At 35.7% G+C, this 18,783-nt stretch overlaps 1 protein-coding gene and 1 pseudogene across 1 annotated transcript; one reads left to right on the top strand and one right to left on the bottom strand.

Annotated features, from left to right (window-relative positions):
- Nucleotides 1-3,522: 3,522 nt before the first annotated feature.
- On the bottom strand, nucleotides 3,523-5,348 carry LOC147908472 (uncharacterized; the record flags this gene model as incomplete). Its single annotated transcript, XM_087409426.1, is given in 3 exon segments — nucleotides 3,523-4,754; nucleotides 4,756-4,880; nucleotides 5,186-5,348. Coding segments are annotated over 3 exon segments (408 nt in total), but the record flags the coding sequence as incomplete, so codon positions are not given.
- A 10,572-nt stretch (nucleotides 5,349-15,920) lies between these two features.
- On the top strand, nucleotides 15,921-18,097 carry LOC147908471 (uncharacterized; annotated as a pseudogene).
- Nucleotides 18,098-18,783: the final 686 nt, after the last annotated feature.

Below are 18,783 nucleotides of genomic sequence, written 5' to 3'. Positions count from 1 at the left end.
CTAAGATACGAGCGAGGCTGAAGGGACGGGCAGTGCCCGCTACTCGTCTCCTTTTGCCTGTAGGGAGTCGTGGCCCCCGAACCCTGCAGCCCCAAATGGATTTCCCGACTGCATGACCCGAAGCCGGCTGAGCCTTGAAGGATAGGAGGTGCAGGTGATGTGTGCGTGAAGGATTACAATTAAGGAACAAATATGCACAGAAACACATAGAGTTAAGGTAATACAGTAAATTGATAAGTGTAGGATTAAGATTAGGAATAAGGACAGTAAGATGAAGTTGTTAGCAATAAGTTAATATAAGCATTACAATTAAGGTGATGGGTAAGATTATTATGAGTAATAACAATAGGATATATATATATATATATATATATATATAAGGTGTAGTAAAAAGAAATCTATTATTTTTCCAATGGCTTTAGTAATCTGTATCACGCGTAGACGAGATACATATTATTAAAGCCATCTATTGGAAAAATAATGGATTTCTTTTTACTATATCTAATATATATGTATGTATAATTGTAGGTTAGGATTAGCAATAAGCGAACTAGAATTAATATAATGATAATTGTTACAAGATAAAGTCGGTCATGGGCGAGAATACTCAGCAAAAAATAAAGAGAGTTCTAAGGAGATATAAAGATTTAGTTGTAAAATAAGCAATTACTTGACCTATGAAGAATGAAGGGCAGAAACGATGGCATGAGTCAACGCGAGATGATAACAATACGAAAACGTAGGACTGTCAAGGGATGGTACCAAACCTTAACGTTTAGGAAAGTTGAATAAGTTACCGCGAAAATGCGAAACATTGTTGCGGATAGAATAAAGGAAAAACAGAAACGTAGAGTTTCTCGGACGATGATAGGGAGCAATTTAATGTTTCGCAAAATTAAGAAATTTATCGTTATAAAAGTAAAATAGCGTTTCGGGTAGATAAGAGCGAAGGAGACGAAAAGCAAAAACGTAGAGTTCCGTAGACGTGGTCGAGTAGCAACTTAACGTTTCAGCGATTTGAAGCATCTTCCTAGGTACTACGACCTTTGTTTCGCCGCCGGAAGAATATTCCCTTACAACGTTTTATTTTCCGACCACTAGCGCGAGCTATCTCAGGTTTTCTACTCTGAAGCCGGGCGAGAACTCCCATTCCGTTGCTGCACGCTATATCCTTCGCTCCCCACTCTCACTAATCGCTTACCTCGCTTCGCTTCCCTACGGTGCTCGCATCGCAACCTCTGTTCCCTATCGATGTTCTGATTCGTACTCACTCACCCTTTTGCTGTTCTAGGTATCGATAATGGATTTCGTTCCTATAACCCCGGTTTCTGTTCATCTCTAGGTGGATGTAGGCAATTATTATATTTTATCGCTATCTTCCCTTTACAGGTTCATAGCTCTTACTGCTCGGATGCCCGCCGCGCTTCCTACCATTTACTTGGTAAAGTTCGCGTCCTGTCCGCATACCCGGTATATTTTCGGCTAAACCTCTGCGTTACGTTGGGAATCAGCCAATAGATAAACCGCGGGAACGCATAATGCAGAGTTAGTGAATATACAAACATTTGCAACTATCGAAGATGATACATTTATATTGTGACCAAATCAATCTTTAAATATAGAGTTGTTTTGTTAAGAAGTGATAGTCGAATAATTATTGCGGAACCCATCTTTTGCGAATTCTCCGAAGAAGCCAGCGACTCATGAGGAACACGCGCAACTACGGTGGCGGGGTGCAGAGGACGACAGCGCAAATCCCTTCGTGTTTGGAGGTGAAAAGACATGGTAACCTAGAGGAGAGAGAGAAAAAGGACCGAAATTCAAGTAACCGAACTGAAGATCCGGTCACAATCCCACTATTACCAGGGAGGGGAGAGGATTACGATTCCACCTAACGGCGGCTGGGGGTGGCTAGGTGCTACGCACGGCCACCCCCTCTGCATCATTCCCACAGGGATGTCTCCCGTTCTCATGCGCTCAGGTGGGAGTCGACGACCCCAACTCAGTCTCTATAACATAGGACGGTGTCCTCTTCCCTGCCCATATAGGCAGTATGGCGCACCTGCGCAGCCGGTATCAGATATCGGCGGGTATGAGCCTGTTACTACCACCGGTAGGTCCCCGAAGTCCCTGGAAGTATGTTGCACGCGTTCCCGGGGATCCCTGAATCAGGACTAGTGCAGGACACCTGGAGGGCTTTTAGTGGATGCGAGTCCCACATAACCCCAAACTCTCCCCCGAGGCCCGGGATATGCATAAACATTTCCCCTCCTTATAAAAAAAAAGAGTGGGTGGACGTTCATAGCCTCTCACCTTTAAATTAAGATTCCTTCTAACCGGAACGAGCTCAACATTTTTTTTGCGAGATTTGAAAGCTCATAAATTGCTTCAAATTCTGAGCTATGTGTTTTTTTTATTTCCGCATGATGAGGGGGGGCAGGGATTAGCTGGATAAAAAGGTTTTTGAATAGGCGGCACTACTAAGGTCAGGTCAAAGTCAACATAAATTTTTAAAATGAAACTTCCCATTTTTTATTGCACATTTTGTAGCACACCTTGAGAACTTTCCAAAATTATATTAGTTATAATAAAATACTTTTTCATGAAATACTTTTCGAGTTATAAGGTTTGAAACAATACCGCCGGCATTAGCATTATTCAAGGTGTCCGACCGATGGCTAAAACTTTTTTAATATTGCTCAGGATTATGTCTTATATAACATTTGTTAAGATAAACGTTATTGAAAATTGTTTCTCTTTTTTTCATTTTTGCACTAAAAATTCATTTTTATATAAAAATGAGAATAAGAAAAATAATCTCCAATGACCTTAACGAATGTTGTTCAGGATCTTACACAACATTATAACTAACGAAAAGTATGAAAAAATATTTTATTGTAATGTTTTGGAAAGCTTTCGAGATGTGCTACAAGAACATGAAATAAAAAATGGAGGATTCCATTTTAAAAATTCATGTTGACCTTGACCTAACCTTAGTAATACTCCCTATTCAAAATCCGTTATTTCCATCTTCTTTCTAAAAAAACCTACAACTTTCATATAAAACTTTTTCTTGTATTTCTCTTAGTTTCTGAAATATTTGCTTGGAGTGATTAAAATGCCTCACCTTACATATTTATATAGGGCGTTCTAAAAGTAACGATAAATTTTCCGCACAGGAGTAGAATGGACTAAACTGAGAAGAAAAGTTCTCTACCATTTTGCAATTTTCGCAATAGTTAACAAGATATTAATATTGTCCAAAAAATTGATTCTTTAATAATTTTTTACTCAAATACTATCAACTTTACAGGAAAACTGCAAGATACAAAAATTGTTTTTATTTTTTTCATAGAGCTCTAAAAATTTTTTCAGAATTTTTTTTTAATCTTTTAGAAAACTTCGTTTTCTTATTTTCACCAACATAAGAAAATACGGTATTAAAAAAATCTGAAAAAATTCTAAAACACTTCTTAGAGCTCTATAAAAAGAAAATAAATAATTTTTGTGCAGTTTTCTGTAAAGTTGATAGTATTTGAGTAAAATATTATTGAAAACCAATTTTTGGCCATTTTTAGCAATTAATATCTTGTTAACTATTGCAAAAATTGTAAAATTGTTAGAGGGCTTTTCTTTTCAGTTTAATCCATTCTACCCATGTGCGAAAGATTTATTGTTTACTTTTAGCACACCCTATACAAGGTATTTAAAATTTAAATGACAAAACTTCGAGAGCGTGCAGAGGATCGATAAATTAAAAAAAAGTCCTGTAGAGATATACACGTTTTTGCTTCATTTTGGAAAAATTTGCAAAAAAGTCAAAACATAAAGTAGAAGTACTAATAACTGATCGTTTAAGCAAGATAATCTTTTTCAAATATAATGCACAATCATGCAAATCAATTTTATTATAAAATAATTTGTACTAAATCGAAAGGTATTACTGTTTTTTGTCTAACACGTATAAAAAAACAATATTTTCTGAAATATTAAATTAATTATAGACACAAATAATGATAGATCCCTAATGTCCCAATGACTGAACAATCAAAAATAGCTGTCCCAGCGTCTAATTTTTGAGGTCTCAATAATTGGCCATAACTTTTATAATGTATTAAAAATGATTTTGATAATTTTAAATAAATAAATGATAAAAGTTTTATCTTGTTGAACGGAAATACTTAAAATAAAAGAAGTGTTTATTATTTTATCTGATAAATGATTTATTATTTATTATTTGTTTAATAAACGATTTATTATTTATCTTAAAAAGAGAAATTTATTTTTTATAAACGCTCTTTTTAGTATTAAATCTCATAGAAACAACATAACACCTTATCAGCCTAGTAAGTACTGTAACTTATTTAACATAACATTTTATGAATTTAAAATTTTTTAAAATAAAAACTAACTTAAGAGATTAAGAATTAATGTTATAAAATACATATTGGACAGAATCTTTGGCAATACGTTTAAACCATTTCTTATTAAAAAAGACTTTTTGTATTTACAATAGTAGTTAATCAATTTTTTTTTGTTTGATTCTAATTGCTTTTTTTTGCGCCATCAATTTTTTAATCTCTTGATTCAGCTTCCTTTTTTCTTCAAGTGCAGCCTTTTTAATTTGCGTTTTTTTAGCCTTTTTTTCTCCGTTTCTTCTCTAAATTTTTCGTTCTTCGACTTCTTTCTGTTTTTTTAATTTTTCTTTTTCTATTTTTAATTGTTATTCTTGCTACTCCTCAGTAGTTAGTGCGGTGAAAGCTTTTCTAGCAGACTTTTTTTCTTATTGTTTATAATATCTGCAAGCCAACTCAAGGATTTTTTTAACATTAAAGGAATGTTCTCTGTTCCTTTATTTTCATTAGTTTCAGTGTGGACATCTGTAAGAATTTGTTACAAAAAATGTGTGGATATCTGTAAGACTTGTTACAAAAAATTAAATAGTATCTATCAATACAATAAATATTAGAATTTTATATAAATCTTAAAGTTCATGAAACATCTGATTTTCAATATCTTTCAAAACGATTTTTTGATTGACATTTTCATTATATTTTTCATCAGTTTTCATATTTGCATTTGATAGACCAGAATTATTTTGACTTTTTTTATCGCTCGTACTTAACTCTACAATAAATTTTTAAAATTTTGTTTATGTAATTTTTTAAATAAAAATGTTATAAACACAAATTATTTTTTACAGAACTAATATTGAAAACTTGTTCGTCTATATTAACATTTGATTGCAATTCCTTAAACATAACACTATGGCTTCTCGTTGCATGTTCAATCATTTTTACAGTTATTATATCGCTTTCACTTACATTCAAAATACTTTCATTCGAATTATATCATCTACAGCAAATACAAAAATAATTAAGTTATTTGTATTAATTTAGGTTTTAAGTTATCTAAATATTTTTAATACTATTTTACGAATCTTGCAAGAAATCAACAGTATAAAAAGTTGTTGAATAGATTCCATAAAATCAAAAAGATTTTGAGCTTCTTTAGTTTCTCTACCCACTGTAATATTATTGTTCTTTTTCATTTTCATTCTCATCTTTCATCTAATAAAAAAATAACAAATAAAATAGTAAAAAATTATAATAGTTTATTTTACACAATAATAGTTCACAAAACCTTTAAAGAATAGATCAGTAGTCATCGACAAATTCTACATTCTTTGTTAAATAGGAAAGTTTTGGAGACTCAATGAGATCTTCAACATCTACATCTAAACATATGACATCACTTCCGTCGTTTTTAGGTACTATAATCATTGATAGATTACTAATATCTAATATTGGAGATATGTCAACTACTAAGTTTATGTCAATTAATATATCATTTATGTTTTCTCCGGAGTTTACATTCGCAGACAAATCACTTACTATCTCTTTTTCTCCCAAATAAAATATTAATAGGTTATAATTTTAAATTAAATATTTAATTTAATTGTATATGCAGACATTTTATATCCAATTAATATTGGAAAAGTCCTTCATTAGTACTGTTACTGATTTTAAAACATCTACTAGATAATGCATACTTAAACTCTTTAAAAATATCAGGAGATAATCCTTGTTCTATATATTTAAGATGTTTTTTAGCATCTCCTTCTTCTGTACTCGTAACTAACAATTCTTGATTTACATGTTTTATTGACTCTCCATTTTTATTCAAAACATTAAAATCCGTAGCCTCAGAAGAAAATGGTGAAAGATCACAAGCTTTAAAACTATTTTAAATAATTTGTGATAAATTTGACATTGCATCCAAAGCTTTTTTCAAAACAGGATTCATATTCAATTTTGAGCAACTCTTGACCTTTCAGGATGTCATCTACAAAACTAATTCACCAATGTCTGCCTAGCTGGTTATTTTTTAAAGGAGTTTCTCTTCCTGTTTCAGTCACTTTTTGCACGAATTGTAGTATTATAGTAGAAACTTTGTTGAAATCGGAAAACCTCTTTCACCGCAGTAAAAAATCCTATCTACTAACATTTTTTCTTCTTCAGCTGTTAAGTAGATACTCGGTCCTCTCACATCTTCGATTGAAATGATATCTTTGTACTTCGCGTACAGAGTACTTCTTAGCACTTTGTATATAACGGCAGCCATGCATGTCGATATGCCCTTTTCTTTTAATGCATTTCGTATATCTTCCTGTGTGTGTGGATATTTCTTTTCGTACACTGATCGACTTTTTTTCTTCTTTTCCTTGCTCATCTTACGTTCTCTGTAATAGAGATAGTAACATATTTTTAAAGTTATATACGAGTTAATAAGTTCTTAGAAAACCTGTCAGAGGGCACTCGCAGTGTCATGTCACATTACTTTTTAACAAGTAGTATCTTTCAGCTGATTACTATCAAATTTTGAGCGGAATTGCGTGATTTTATTTCTGTAGACGATTAAAGCGAACAATCTTTGTATTTTTTGCAAAATGGAAAAAAACGAGTTTTGTATAGTGATCAAACATCTACATATGAAAGGTTTAACACCGAAAGAAATCAAAGCCGAATTGGACAATGTTCATAGCACATCTGCACCAGCGTTTGCGACTGTATACAATTGGGTGAATGAATTTAAACATGGTTGTACATCCACATGTGATGCACTTCGTTCGGGACGTCCAATTGAGGTTGCTACGCCAGAAATCTTCGATAAAGTCCACGATATTGATTTGACTGATCGACGAGTGAAAGTGCGCGAGCTTGTTGAGGTCACAGGCATATCACATGGCACAGTGATTTCAATTTTGCACGAATAATTGGGTATGAAAAAGCCATCGGCAAGATGGATGCCGTGTTTGCTCACTGTGGACCGCGACCGTGTGACGATTTCAAAACAATGTTTGGAGATGTTTCATCGTAATCCAGATGAATTTCAGCGTAGATTCATTGCTGTGGACGAAACATGGATTCATTATTTCACACCCGAGACGAAGGAACAGTCAAAACATGGATTTCACCGAGTGAACCAGCTCCGAAGAAGGCAAAGATCGTAAAGTCGGCCGGAAAGGTGATGACCACAGTTTTTTGGGATGCACGCGGTATAATTCATATCGATTACCTTCCGTCGAAGCAAACGATCAATGGCGATTACTACGCAGCCTTATTGGACCATTTTAACAACATTTTAAAGAAAAAACCCCATTTGGCGAAGAAAGTGCTCTTCCATCAAGATAATGCACGGGTTCACACGTGCCCGGCACCGATGGCTAAATTCAACGAATTCCGCTATGAATTGCTTCCCCATCCAGCATATTCGCCAGATTTAGCCTCCTGCAACTATTTCTTATTTCCAAACCTGAAGAAATGGTTCGGAGGAAAGAGATTCACCACCAGAGAGCAGCTCATCGCCGAAACAGAGACTTTTCGATAAATCATATTATTCGGACGACTTGAAAAGATTGGAGAATCGTTGAATCAAGTGTATCGAGCTGAAAGGAAACTATGTTGAGAAATAAAAATGAATCGATCAAAAAAAATGTGTTTTACTATGTTGTTCTAAAAACTTATTGACTTGCCCTCGTAATATCGCGACGCATTTTTGGGGAGGATAGTGGGCAGCTGCGGGTGTGTAATTCATCTCCGCGTCTATGAGTATTCTCTCGTGCTCCGCTTCCTTTCGCTGACGAGTATCCTCCGCGCTCTCCTCAGAGGATCTGTGTTAGAATCCTCTTAGTAAACCTACTCTGGAGTGGCTAAAATGTCACGTTGCAGATCGATATAAATTTCCGAATTTATTAAACGAAATCAAAAATCCTTTTACAAGATTAAAGACGTAAAATCTGGTAGTGTTGACTTTATACTAAAATCGAGAAAAAAGTTAAAAACTTATATTTTTTTTCAACTCGTAAAGTTGTTACCTGATGTAGATATTTCCTAAATATAAAAGTTTTATAGCTCATATGGATCAAATGACAGTGCAACACTAAGCGTATTACGTGCAGAAACAATACTGAGTTTATAAAACTAAGATTAAGAGCTTCAAAAGGAAGATTTACATTAATCTGCAAATGACATATATACGAACGCTGAGCGAATACTCGAAATGGTAAACAAAGCAATAATTGTATGCGTTCGATCTTCTAAGAGATGATGTTGCAATATGTTAGATAAGGAGAGATGAATACGTTTGAGTGAGACACAACGATATATAGTTAATATAAGAAATAAATGAAAGATGTCACTATTATCGAATTTGAAATTAAAAAAGTCCGTACTATCGACCTCGATCAAGTTTGGTTATACAAGCTCCAGCATCATCTTTCCTGATAACAAAAGTTTCACTGTTCCTTATGTTACAGGGACCCTTTAATGTCTCAATTGTGTATCATCACATGTTGTAATATTTCTGAGAATATCTTCTTTGAAGTATTACAACTGCAACATTTCTGCAATTATTTTGATTGAAATCTGATGTTTGAAGTTCCTGTAATATATAGTTCTTTCAGCGCAAATACAAAGCTTCTGAGAGATTTCTGAAACCCCCAATTAATATGTGCAGAGCATGTTATATATTGATCAATCATGCTCATACGCGGGTATATGCACGCCCACACGCAAGCCTGCACACATGCCCGCACGCTCGTCCGCCCGCCCGCCCGCATGCCCACCCCGTCCGTCCGCCTGTCCGCATGCACGCGCACACACGTGCTGTACGGGAAATGATTCTAGGATCGCTAGGATCGATGTGCCAGCCATTTTGTAATTACATCTTGTATTCAAATTATACGTGTACATAGGCCATCTCTTGAAGTACCTTCATCAATGAACGTATGTGCGTGTGCCGATCAAGATTAAATACTCAATTATCTCATGTAAAAGATACGTATAATACTTATATATTATTAATATTAAAAATATATTAACTGTTAGTTACAATTTACCACTGAACAATAACTATAACGAATATTACAATTATATCGTGAGGAATTATAATTAATATATATATATATATATTATAGTTAAATTGATGTTTATTGGGAAGTAGTCATATGATACACACACACACACACACACACACACACAAACACAGGGTGTTTCAGAAATAGGTGGCCAAACTTTAAAAGCATGTTTCACTCATTGTAAGGATGAAAAAAAGTCATATAAATATGAGTTCGGAAACGCTTCTTTTCCAAGTTATAAACAATTTTTTTTATTTTATACTTATACCTATATTTTATTTTATACTTATATCTATATTTCATATTATGGTTATATATATATTTTGTTTTGTACTAGTATCTAATTTTTATTTTATACTTATATCTATATTTTCATTATAGAAACTGCTGGAAATGATTTCTAAAATACTCGGAGTATTTTGTATTTTTTCACACAATAATACGATTTCGGAGTACTTCAATAGTAGTATTATACATGACAACAGAAGTATTATACACGATAACAAAAGTATATACACGAGGGTCTTAAGATGTTCCCATAAATAAAAATCTAAAGGATTCAAATCTTCAAAGGATTTAAAAATATGAAATACTCCGAAAATTTTTGAACTCCACATCGATGCATGCTTCGACAATCTATGCGAAGCATGCATCGATGTGGAAGGAAATCATTTCCAGCAATTTCTCTAATGGAAATATAGATATAAATATAAAATAAAAAATAAATACAAATATAAAATAAAATATAGATATAAATATAAAATAAAATATAGATATAAGTATAAAATAAAAAAATGTTTATAACTTGGAAAGGAAGCGTTTCCGAATCCATATTTATATGACTTTTTTTCATCCTTACAATGAATAGAATATACTTTTAATATATATATAATATATATATATATATATATATATATATATATATATATATATTAGGTGTTGGAATTAATTCGTAGCGTTTTTTAATGAAAGAATGTTATTTATTTCACATGAGCATTAAAAAATACATTAATGAAAGTACTTCCCATCACTTGTAAAACGCTACGAATTAATTCCAACACCTAATATATATGTATATCATACGTATCTCTTAATGTCCTATAACTTTTGTCTAAGACATTTTCCCATATCTACCATTTTCAAGAAATATGGCTTGGGACTTTATAGACATCAGTATATATCAATAGCTTAGTATTCTTAATAAAAAGATTATAAATCAGTCATTATTATGATAAGAAAATACATCTTGTTTTGTATCGAGAAAAGGTTAGGTTTCTGAAATATAAGGTGTCTCAGAACAAACATTTGTTTTTAAAATAACGTATTTCTGACATAATTCTAAGACAATTTTTCCTATGCAAAAATTTATTCTTAACTTAGTTTTTGAATTATAAGCAAAAATAGTGAGCAAATTGCGAGTCGCGTACGGAAGGTAGGCAGAATGCATCGGCGCAATGCATCGTCTGACGAGGGCGTTTAGTTGCGATCTACTTGTTACGCATGAAACGAGTGACACGATGATACATGCACGTACATGTTTTTTTCTCATCCTCCCTCTCACTCTCTCTCTCTCTCTCTCTCTCTCTCTCTCTCTCTCTCTTTCTTACCTAGTAGAGAGTTTTCTACCGTAGCCGAGCTGCAAAAAGGCAGGATAATTTAATAATCGGAAATTTCAACAAGGTTTTCCTAAATCCATACACTCTAACAATAAATTTTTGTTTTTCATATTAATGGTATCACTTATAACGTTTCACGCACATTTAATCGATCGAGGAGCATCAGCAGCAACAGTGTCATCAGCAGCAGCATTATCGACACGAGGTTGGCGAACAATTTAATTTCTTAGAGTTACGGGCGGAAAACGTTTCAGAAATTTCGGCATTTTCGGAGGAGAGGCAAGTTTCGTGATACAGCCAATACACGAAGGCGCGAATATCGTTTACTGGTTAGAAAACGCGTTCCGCGAAATCTACGTGTATACGTTTGTGCGAATTACGGTAGGGCGATTACGTAGGAATATCGTTCGATTCGACGAATCTAATGTATGGTCCGAAGGACTATCGCTTTATCCGGTACGCGATTTAACTTCCGAGGATATATGGGGACTCGTAAGTTCGGTAGTTCAAAGTGCCGGAGGAATCGATATGGCGAAAAATTTCAACGTACGTGTTTTCAACATCGCGGCATCTGCGAGTCGTGGCCGCAAGTTATTATATAGTAAATCATTTAACGCGCGAAGACATAGCAAAACGTTCGATTTTGCAATTAAATAATTCGGATAATTTGTGTTTTCTACTTATAGTGGCGCAAGTGCATTGCGAACGTGGAAATTTACGTATGGATAAACTCCATGAAAAATGGAATTGTATTATATAAGACGACAGAGTTCTTTGTTACAATCCGAATTAGCGAGAGAACTAATGAGAAACGCTGGAGTCACAATTCCTGAGGTGGGATGCGAAATTCGCGAAATCGAGCGTTTTAATCGGTATCTCGTTGTCAAAAATATTGCTATAATGATGTACAATTTTAACACTTTTGGACGATGAGAATCCGTTATTTGACGATTGCGTGTTACTTACCTCTCTAGGGCGTGAGTCCTTTATTAGATTAAATATAATGTATTACGAACGTAGGCGACATTACAATCCGATATTAAATGTAAAAGCCGCTGTTGGCTCTCGCGGAGGAAATTGCGTCGCGTGTAACATGGGCTATTGTAAAGATAGAGATCACCGCTGCACGAAAAAATACCCACGCTGTTACGCGTCGTGTGAATCGCTCGACGAGAATCTAATTAGGTGTAATCGTACGTTTTACGGTATTTCATGTTTCGAACGTCATCACGCAGAAAGATCCTATCACGAACAATCTCCTGCAAGCGTTTGCGAGTCGGTAAAAATTTATAACAATTGCGGGCGATTCGTAAAGTCAAAGTCGAGGCACGAATGCGAGACAGCATATTGTAAAACTTGCCGATCGCAGCGGCCTTCGAATCATTTTTGCTTCATGCGCCCTTTTCGATGTAAAATCGTTACCGAGAATCCGAGGGAAGGTACGAGTGATACAGGAAGAAACTGCACGAGAATGAGTCCGAAGGTAGAGTAAATTATAAATACAAAAGAGATCGCGTCGCATTCATGTTCTACGATTTCGAAACGCGATAGGACAAGACGTGTGAAGGAACCGAAAACGTACAAATTCATGTTTCATCTCTTTGCGTCGCATCACAAATTTGCGAAACATGTGCGGGGATAGAGGATATGTCAGTGCGACGTTGTTGGTACGGAGTGCGCGAATTTATATTTCGAAATGACCCGGTTAAACAATTTGTAATCTCATAATGCAAACAACAAAATGTTTTAAAAAGATCATTTGTATAGCACATAATGCAAAAGCGTTCGACGCGCAATTTATTTTCAAATATTTAATCGAAAACTCGGAAATTACGGAAGAATCGCGGGTAATTTTAAATGGGACGAAAATTATAGTGATGTCGATCGGGAACATTAAATTTATAGACAGCGTAAATTATTTGCCGATGCGTTTATCTGATTTGTCCAAAGCTTTCGGACTGAAGGATACATTGGGTAAAGGCATCTTTCCCCATTTATTTAATACAAAGGCGAATCAAACGTACATCGGTACCCGACGCGAGATATTATTCTCCCGATCAAATGAAGTCCGAAGAACGTGAACGATTTACAAAATGGCACGAGGAAATGATACGGTCAAACTTTATTTTTAATTTTCAATTCGAAATTGTTAAATATTGCCGTAACGGTGTAGATCTTCTCCGACGCTCGTACATAGCGTTTACAAAGATCTTTCTAGAACGCAGTAATATATGTCCGTTCGAGGAATGCACAACTATCGCTTCCTCGTGCATGAAAGTTTTTCGCAAAATTTCATTCCTTCAGGCAGATACAAAAATACGGACAGACATTCGCGAAAAACTTTAAAGTGGCTAATGTGGTAAGAGCTCGAACTCGATCATCACGTGGTAGCCCCGTTCTGTCGCGATTCATCCGATAACACGTCGGACAACCATGCCAAAAATACTTGTGAAATTGAAGCACAAAACGTTACATTCTGTTTGCCGACTCCGACTCGTAGTATAATTCACGCGAGACGAGAACACGAATACAAAATTGACGGCAAGCACGTTGACGGACACTACGAGTCGGAGTCGGCAAACGGAATACAACGGATTACATGCTTCAGTTTCACGGGTGCTTCTGGCATGGTTGTCCGACGTGCTATCGGATGAATCGCGATAGAAAGCTTTAGTCCGCAGATCGTAATGATATAATTGACGCGCGTTACGAGCGCATCGACATATCGTCTTCGAAAACAGGGCTACCACGTTATAGAAAAATGGGAATACGATTTCGACCGGGAAATGCCTGAAAATCCCGAGATGAGTGATCTCAAGAATCATATATTAATAAAATCCGATCCTCTCGATCCGCACGATGCGTTTTTCGGTCGCACAGGAAACATTGCTACCCGATACGAAATTACGGGTACAGAGAAAATACGCTATGTGGACATATGCTCTCTGTATTCGTATGTGTTGAAAACGGATGCTTTCCCGCACGGTCACCCTGATATTTATATCGGCAAGGAATGTAATGAATTAATCAGTAAAGCGCCAAATATTAATTTTTGACTCTGTTGAGAGTCTTGTATGGTGTAAAGTACTCCCACCGCGTAATCTATTTCACCCGGTACTCCTGTACAGGATAAAAGGAAAGTTGCTTTTCGCATTGTGTCGGAGCTGCTGCGAAACATTCTCGTGGGCAATGTGCACTCACAATCGTTCCGAAGAGCGTGAATTCGGCACCTAGGTATCCTGCAAATGACGCAAAGTCATCGAGAAGAGGTATCTTGTGACGAGCGAAATCTGAGTGAAATCTGGCAGTATAAAATTACGCGATACGATCCCTATACATGACGGGGAGGATTGTTCGCCGAATATATAAATACATTTTTACAATTAAAACAGGAAGCTAGCAGATGGCCGAGCGAATGCGAGGACAACGATGTCGAGGCTAAAGAATGATATCTGAAGATATCGTTCTCGACAGAAATAACATTGTACGGAATCCCGGTTTACGAGAGCTCGGTCGCTAAGCTTTGTCTAAATTCATTTTGGGAAAAATTCGGCCAGCGAATCAATCTGCCTAGTACGTAAAATCCTATCAGCGTCTGATGATTTTACTCACGAGTCCAGAGCATGAGATAACTGATATATTATTCGTAATATATGTTTCGAGGTGGCTACTCGAAGAGGCAGTAGTAGCTTCCCCAATAAATGTCGTAATCGCGACAGCATTAGCGCAATTAAAATTATATGAATATTTAGAAAAATTAGATAGGTGTGTTTTTTATATTACGATACTGCCTTGTGTATATATTTAAGTAATCCGAATGAGTACGAATCGCGTACGGGTAATTTTCTGGGCGATACAAGGAACTCGAGAGCTACAGTTGCAGAAGTTATATCGAGTCGTTCGTTTTGGGTGGCCCAAAATTTTATGCATATATTGTTCGTACACTAGAAAGACGTACGCACGAAATCTATAAAATAAAGAGTATAATATTTAATTATAAAAATTCGTTAATTTTAAACTTTAATAATATTAAGGAATTAATAGTAGAAAATGAGAGAGAAAGGCGAGAAGCAAAAGAAGAAATGGAGAAGTCGACGATAAATTTTTTTTACTGCAATTCGACTCATTGTGTTTTATGAAATTGTAACACAAAATGAGACAAAATCATGTGCGCCTGTATTGGTAAAAGATTTATCAATAATCGTTATTCTTTTCTTTATGACTTCATAGATGAATAATCTTTCTCAAACTTTCTCTCTCATTTTAATATAGGAACGTCATCGAATTTTTCGCTCATTAGTTATACATTTAGATAAAAATGTAAAATTGTAATACATGATTTTGTAAAATAAAATATGAATATTATTATTAAATCTTTTAGTACTAGAAATTTTATTGAACTTTAATAATGTGAATAATGTAAAATATTCACGATATGAAATTATACTTGAAACATTTGAAAAAATTGATTAAATACAAAAACTTTTTTCCCCTTTTTCACACTATGTAAAAAATAAATATCAAATGTAAAAAATAAAATGTTTTATATTTAAGTCACAAGAAATTTTTTACATCTTTTTTCTTCCATCATAAGCTTTTAATGCGGCATCGCGTATAAGTTCGTTAGCGGCGATGTTACATCCCAAAGAAATTATATGACTTCATCGCGGATAAGCTTGTACACGTCGCATCACGGCAAGAATCAGCTCGGAAGACGCCGTGGTGCTTTCGTCGGCTAGCCTTTGCTGGGGATACACTGACATAAGCGCGCGTCCGGCCGCGTGGGGGGCCTCTGCCGCGTTGATCAGCTTATCCCTTCCTCCTTAAATTTTTTGTACATTCTTGAAAATATTATTAAGCGCCATTTTTCCTTTTATTGAGCTTTTGAAGCCACGGTAATAGAGTAGCTTATTTCGCAAAATGGACGTACGCCGAAAACCATGGATATCGATCGTATGCGGTCCGACTGGATACGAGAAAACAATTTTTGTAAAGACTTTTCTCCAATATTTATCTCTCATGTCCGATGTACCTTTCGAAAGTTTTGTTCTATTATGCGGAATGGCAAGAAGCCTATCGTCAATTACAATACGATATTCGTGAAAACGAACTCGAAGAACAGAGTTGAGGATGCGGCAATACTAAAGCGACGAAGAAGAATATAATTGAATTTCGCCAAGGTTTATCCCGTCCGGAAGATTACTCGAACGATCCATTTTTTCCGAAATCAGTGATAACTACACACACAATCGCACGATGACGATCTTATGAGAGAATCGTTATCGTGCGACGCGATTGTGGATCTTATCACCAAAGGCAGTCATCATAAGAATCTCAGTGTTATTCTTATCTTGCAGAATCTCTTCCATCAGGGGCGTGATCAACGCGATATATCGCTCAACGCGAATTATATCGTTTTCAAAAATCGTAATCATGCTCAAATTTGTCATTTAAAGTCAAGTCCATTCCGACGATTCGAAATTTCTAGAAGAGGTATACTATAATGCTACGTCGAGACCTCACGGCTATTTGCTGTTCGATCTAAAAATCTCGGATCGATTTCGAACGTGTACTTTTCTCGAGGATACGACTCAATACATCTACGTGTCGCGTACATCATTTTCTAGCGGATTCGTATAAAAAGCGAGTACGGGTAATTGTACGTGTCAGTCGTAGATTTTTCTCGCGGTGAAGGTGGATGACAAGAAATCACACAGTGCGACGAAAATCACCTCACATTTGATCGGATAAGAAAAACGCCTATCTTCTCGCGGCGCTCTATCATTTGAAAATCAACGCACCTTCTTACGTGGAGCTGACGAAAAACTAATTCGTTACATCTTCGAATATGTTTTTAATACACTCAAAGGTAACGTTTCGCTCGAACATTGTGAAAAAAATCGGTTAACCAAATACAAAACGGCTCTGCGTCGTATCGTTGTAAAACGTGGTAAGAATAAATTGGAAAAATTGGAAAAATTGGAAGGATAAATGAAAGCTGTTGGTGCAGCGAGGAAGATTTTTATCTTATATTATCAGATCTATCGACCTTATTATCACTAAACAAGAAACAGCGAGGATAAAACGTTATGGAGAGGATAAAAAAAATGGTTTTAATTTCGACGGAAAATCTCGAGAGAATGCAATATCAGCTACGTCAGAATCCGACATCATTCGCTGGCGGAGAGTCAAAAGAAATCACATACCGCAAAATTCGGATAACACAATGAGCACTAATAATACAATACAAACGCCCGGAACTCACCTAACACGACTCGATGCGGAGATGAGTGGTATTCTTAATTCTGACCGCGCGACGAAAGTAAGAGATGAAAAATGTACAGAGAGGCATTATGACAATACCTGCGATTTATTCAATAAACGCGAAGACAGAAAGACGCACACAACGAAAATGAAAATGCAGAAGACAACATTACACAAGATGCCTCCGGTGATAACAAGATGACAAACGATGACGTTTTTCATGATCTTACGCAAACATCTAATATATCGCACATTCCATTGGTAATACCAGTATTATTACAAAAAATTTCGAAATTTCGAGCGAGCATAATCATGCGAGGAATAATCACGCGATGAAAAGCATTGAAGAAATAGTAGAAAGCATACCGAAATCTTATCATAAACATGCACACTTACTGAACTTTGGTTTCGAAAAGCTGTGCCTAATAGAATTAGTTGGGACGAGCATCGTGACTATACATAGATGATAACGTCGTGAAAGATTCGAATATCAGTGATTTGAAAACGTCGCGATGCGCGAGAGAAAAACTGTGAAAGTAGTCGGTAGAAATCAGTTTGCGCTATTACTCCGTGCGTTGAACATATCTTCTGCGCTGGTGAAAAAGATTATTGTCTACGCACAGTGTTAATATAAACAGCGTAAAACTTCGACCTTGGGCGAATTCCTTTTTATAACGAAAGCACGAGTTTCATGCTGATTGTATCGAGAGCGCGAGGAAAGAGAAAAATTAAAAATTACAAACAAGAAATAGACAAGGAAAGCTCGTTGATTCTTTCTCGTACACGAAAAAACTGATACCCCCGCATTTTTACAAACAGAAAAAAATCGGTTACTCGGTTGGAAAAAACTAAGATTACGATGACATTTGAAAAATTATACTACGATCCGTCGCATTATGCGAGCTATTCGGCGATGGATAATCTAATTCGTGCTGTTAAATCGAATTTCTCACGGAGAGAAGTCGTGCGCTGAATCGCAAGACGTGCATACACGTTACACCGACTATTATGTAGAAAATTTTTACGATAGCATTACAACGTAACAAACATTGACGATGTATGGGAGTAGATTTGCTCAAACTCCGAAGTTTAAAAAGTTACAATGATGGTTATTTCTATCAGTTAGTGATTATCGATGTACTAACTAAATACTCTGGGTAGAACCGTTACGCGACAAAACAAGTAACTGCGTCATAAAAGCTTTCCAACGCATACTAGCGAAAAGCGAAGGACGAGTAATCGTATACTTATAAACGGACAAAGAATTTGTCGCGCAATCAATACAGAAATTTCTTAAAGAAAATGACATTCAAGTAACGCGCAATCCAGATGTCAAAATCGCCATCGTCGAGCGCTTTAACAAAACACTGAAGGAATGTGACATTACTTCATGCATAAAAATACGGGACGCTACATCGATGTTTTGCAAGATATTGTACGCGCTTACAATCACACGCGTCATTCGTCCACGAATGCAACTTGCGG

The sequence above is a fragment of the Acromyrmex echinatior genome, chromosome 9 (genome assembly GCF_024713525.1).
Source record: "Acromyrmex echinatior isolate Ae372 chromosome 9, ASM2471352v2, whole genome shotgun sequence".
In the NCBI taxonomy this organism is placed as follows: Eukaryota; Metazoa; Arthropoda; class Insecta; order Hymenoptera; family Formicidae; genus Acromyrmex; species Acromyrmex echinatior.
This window is presented reverse-complemented; position numbering and strand designations above follow the sequence as displayed.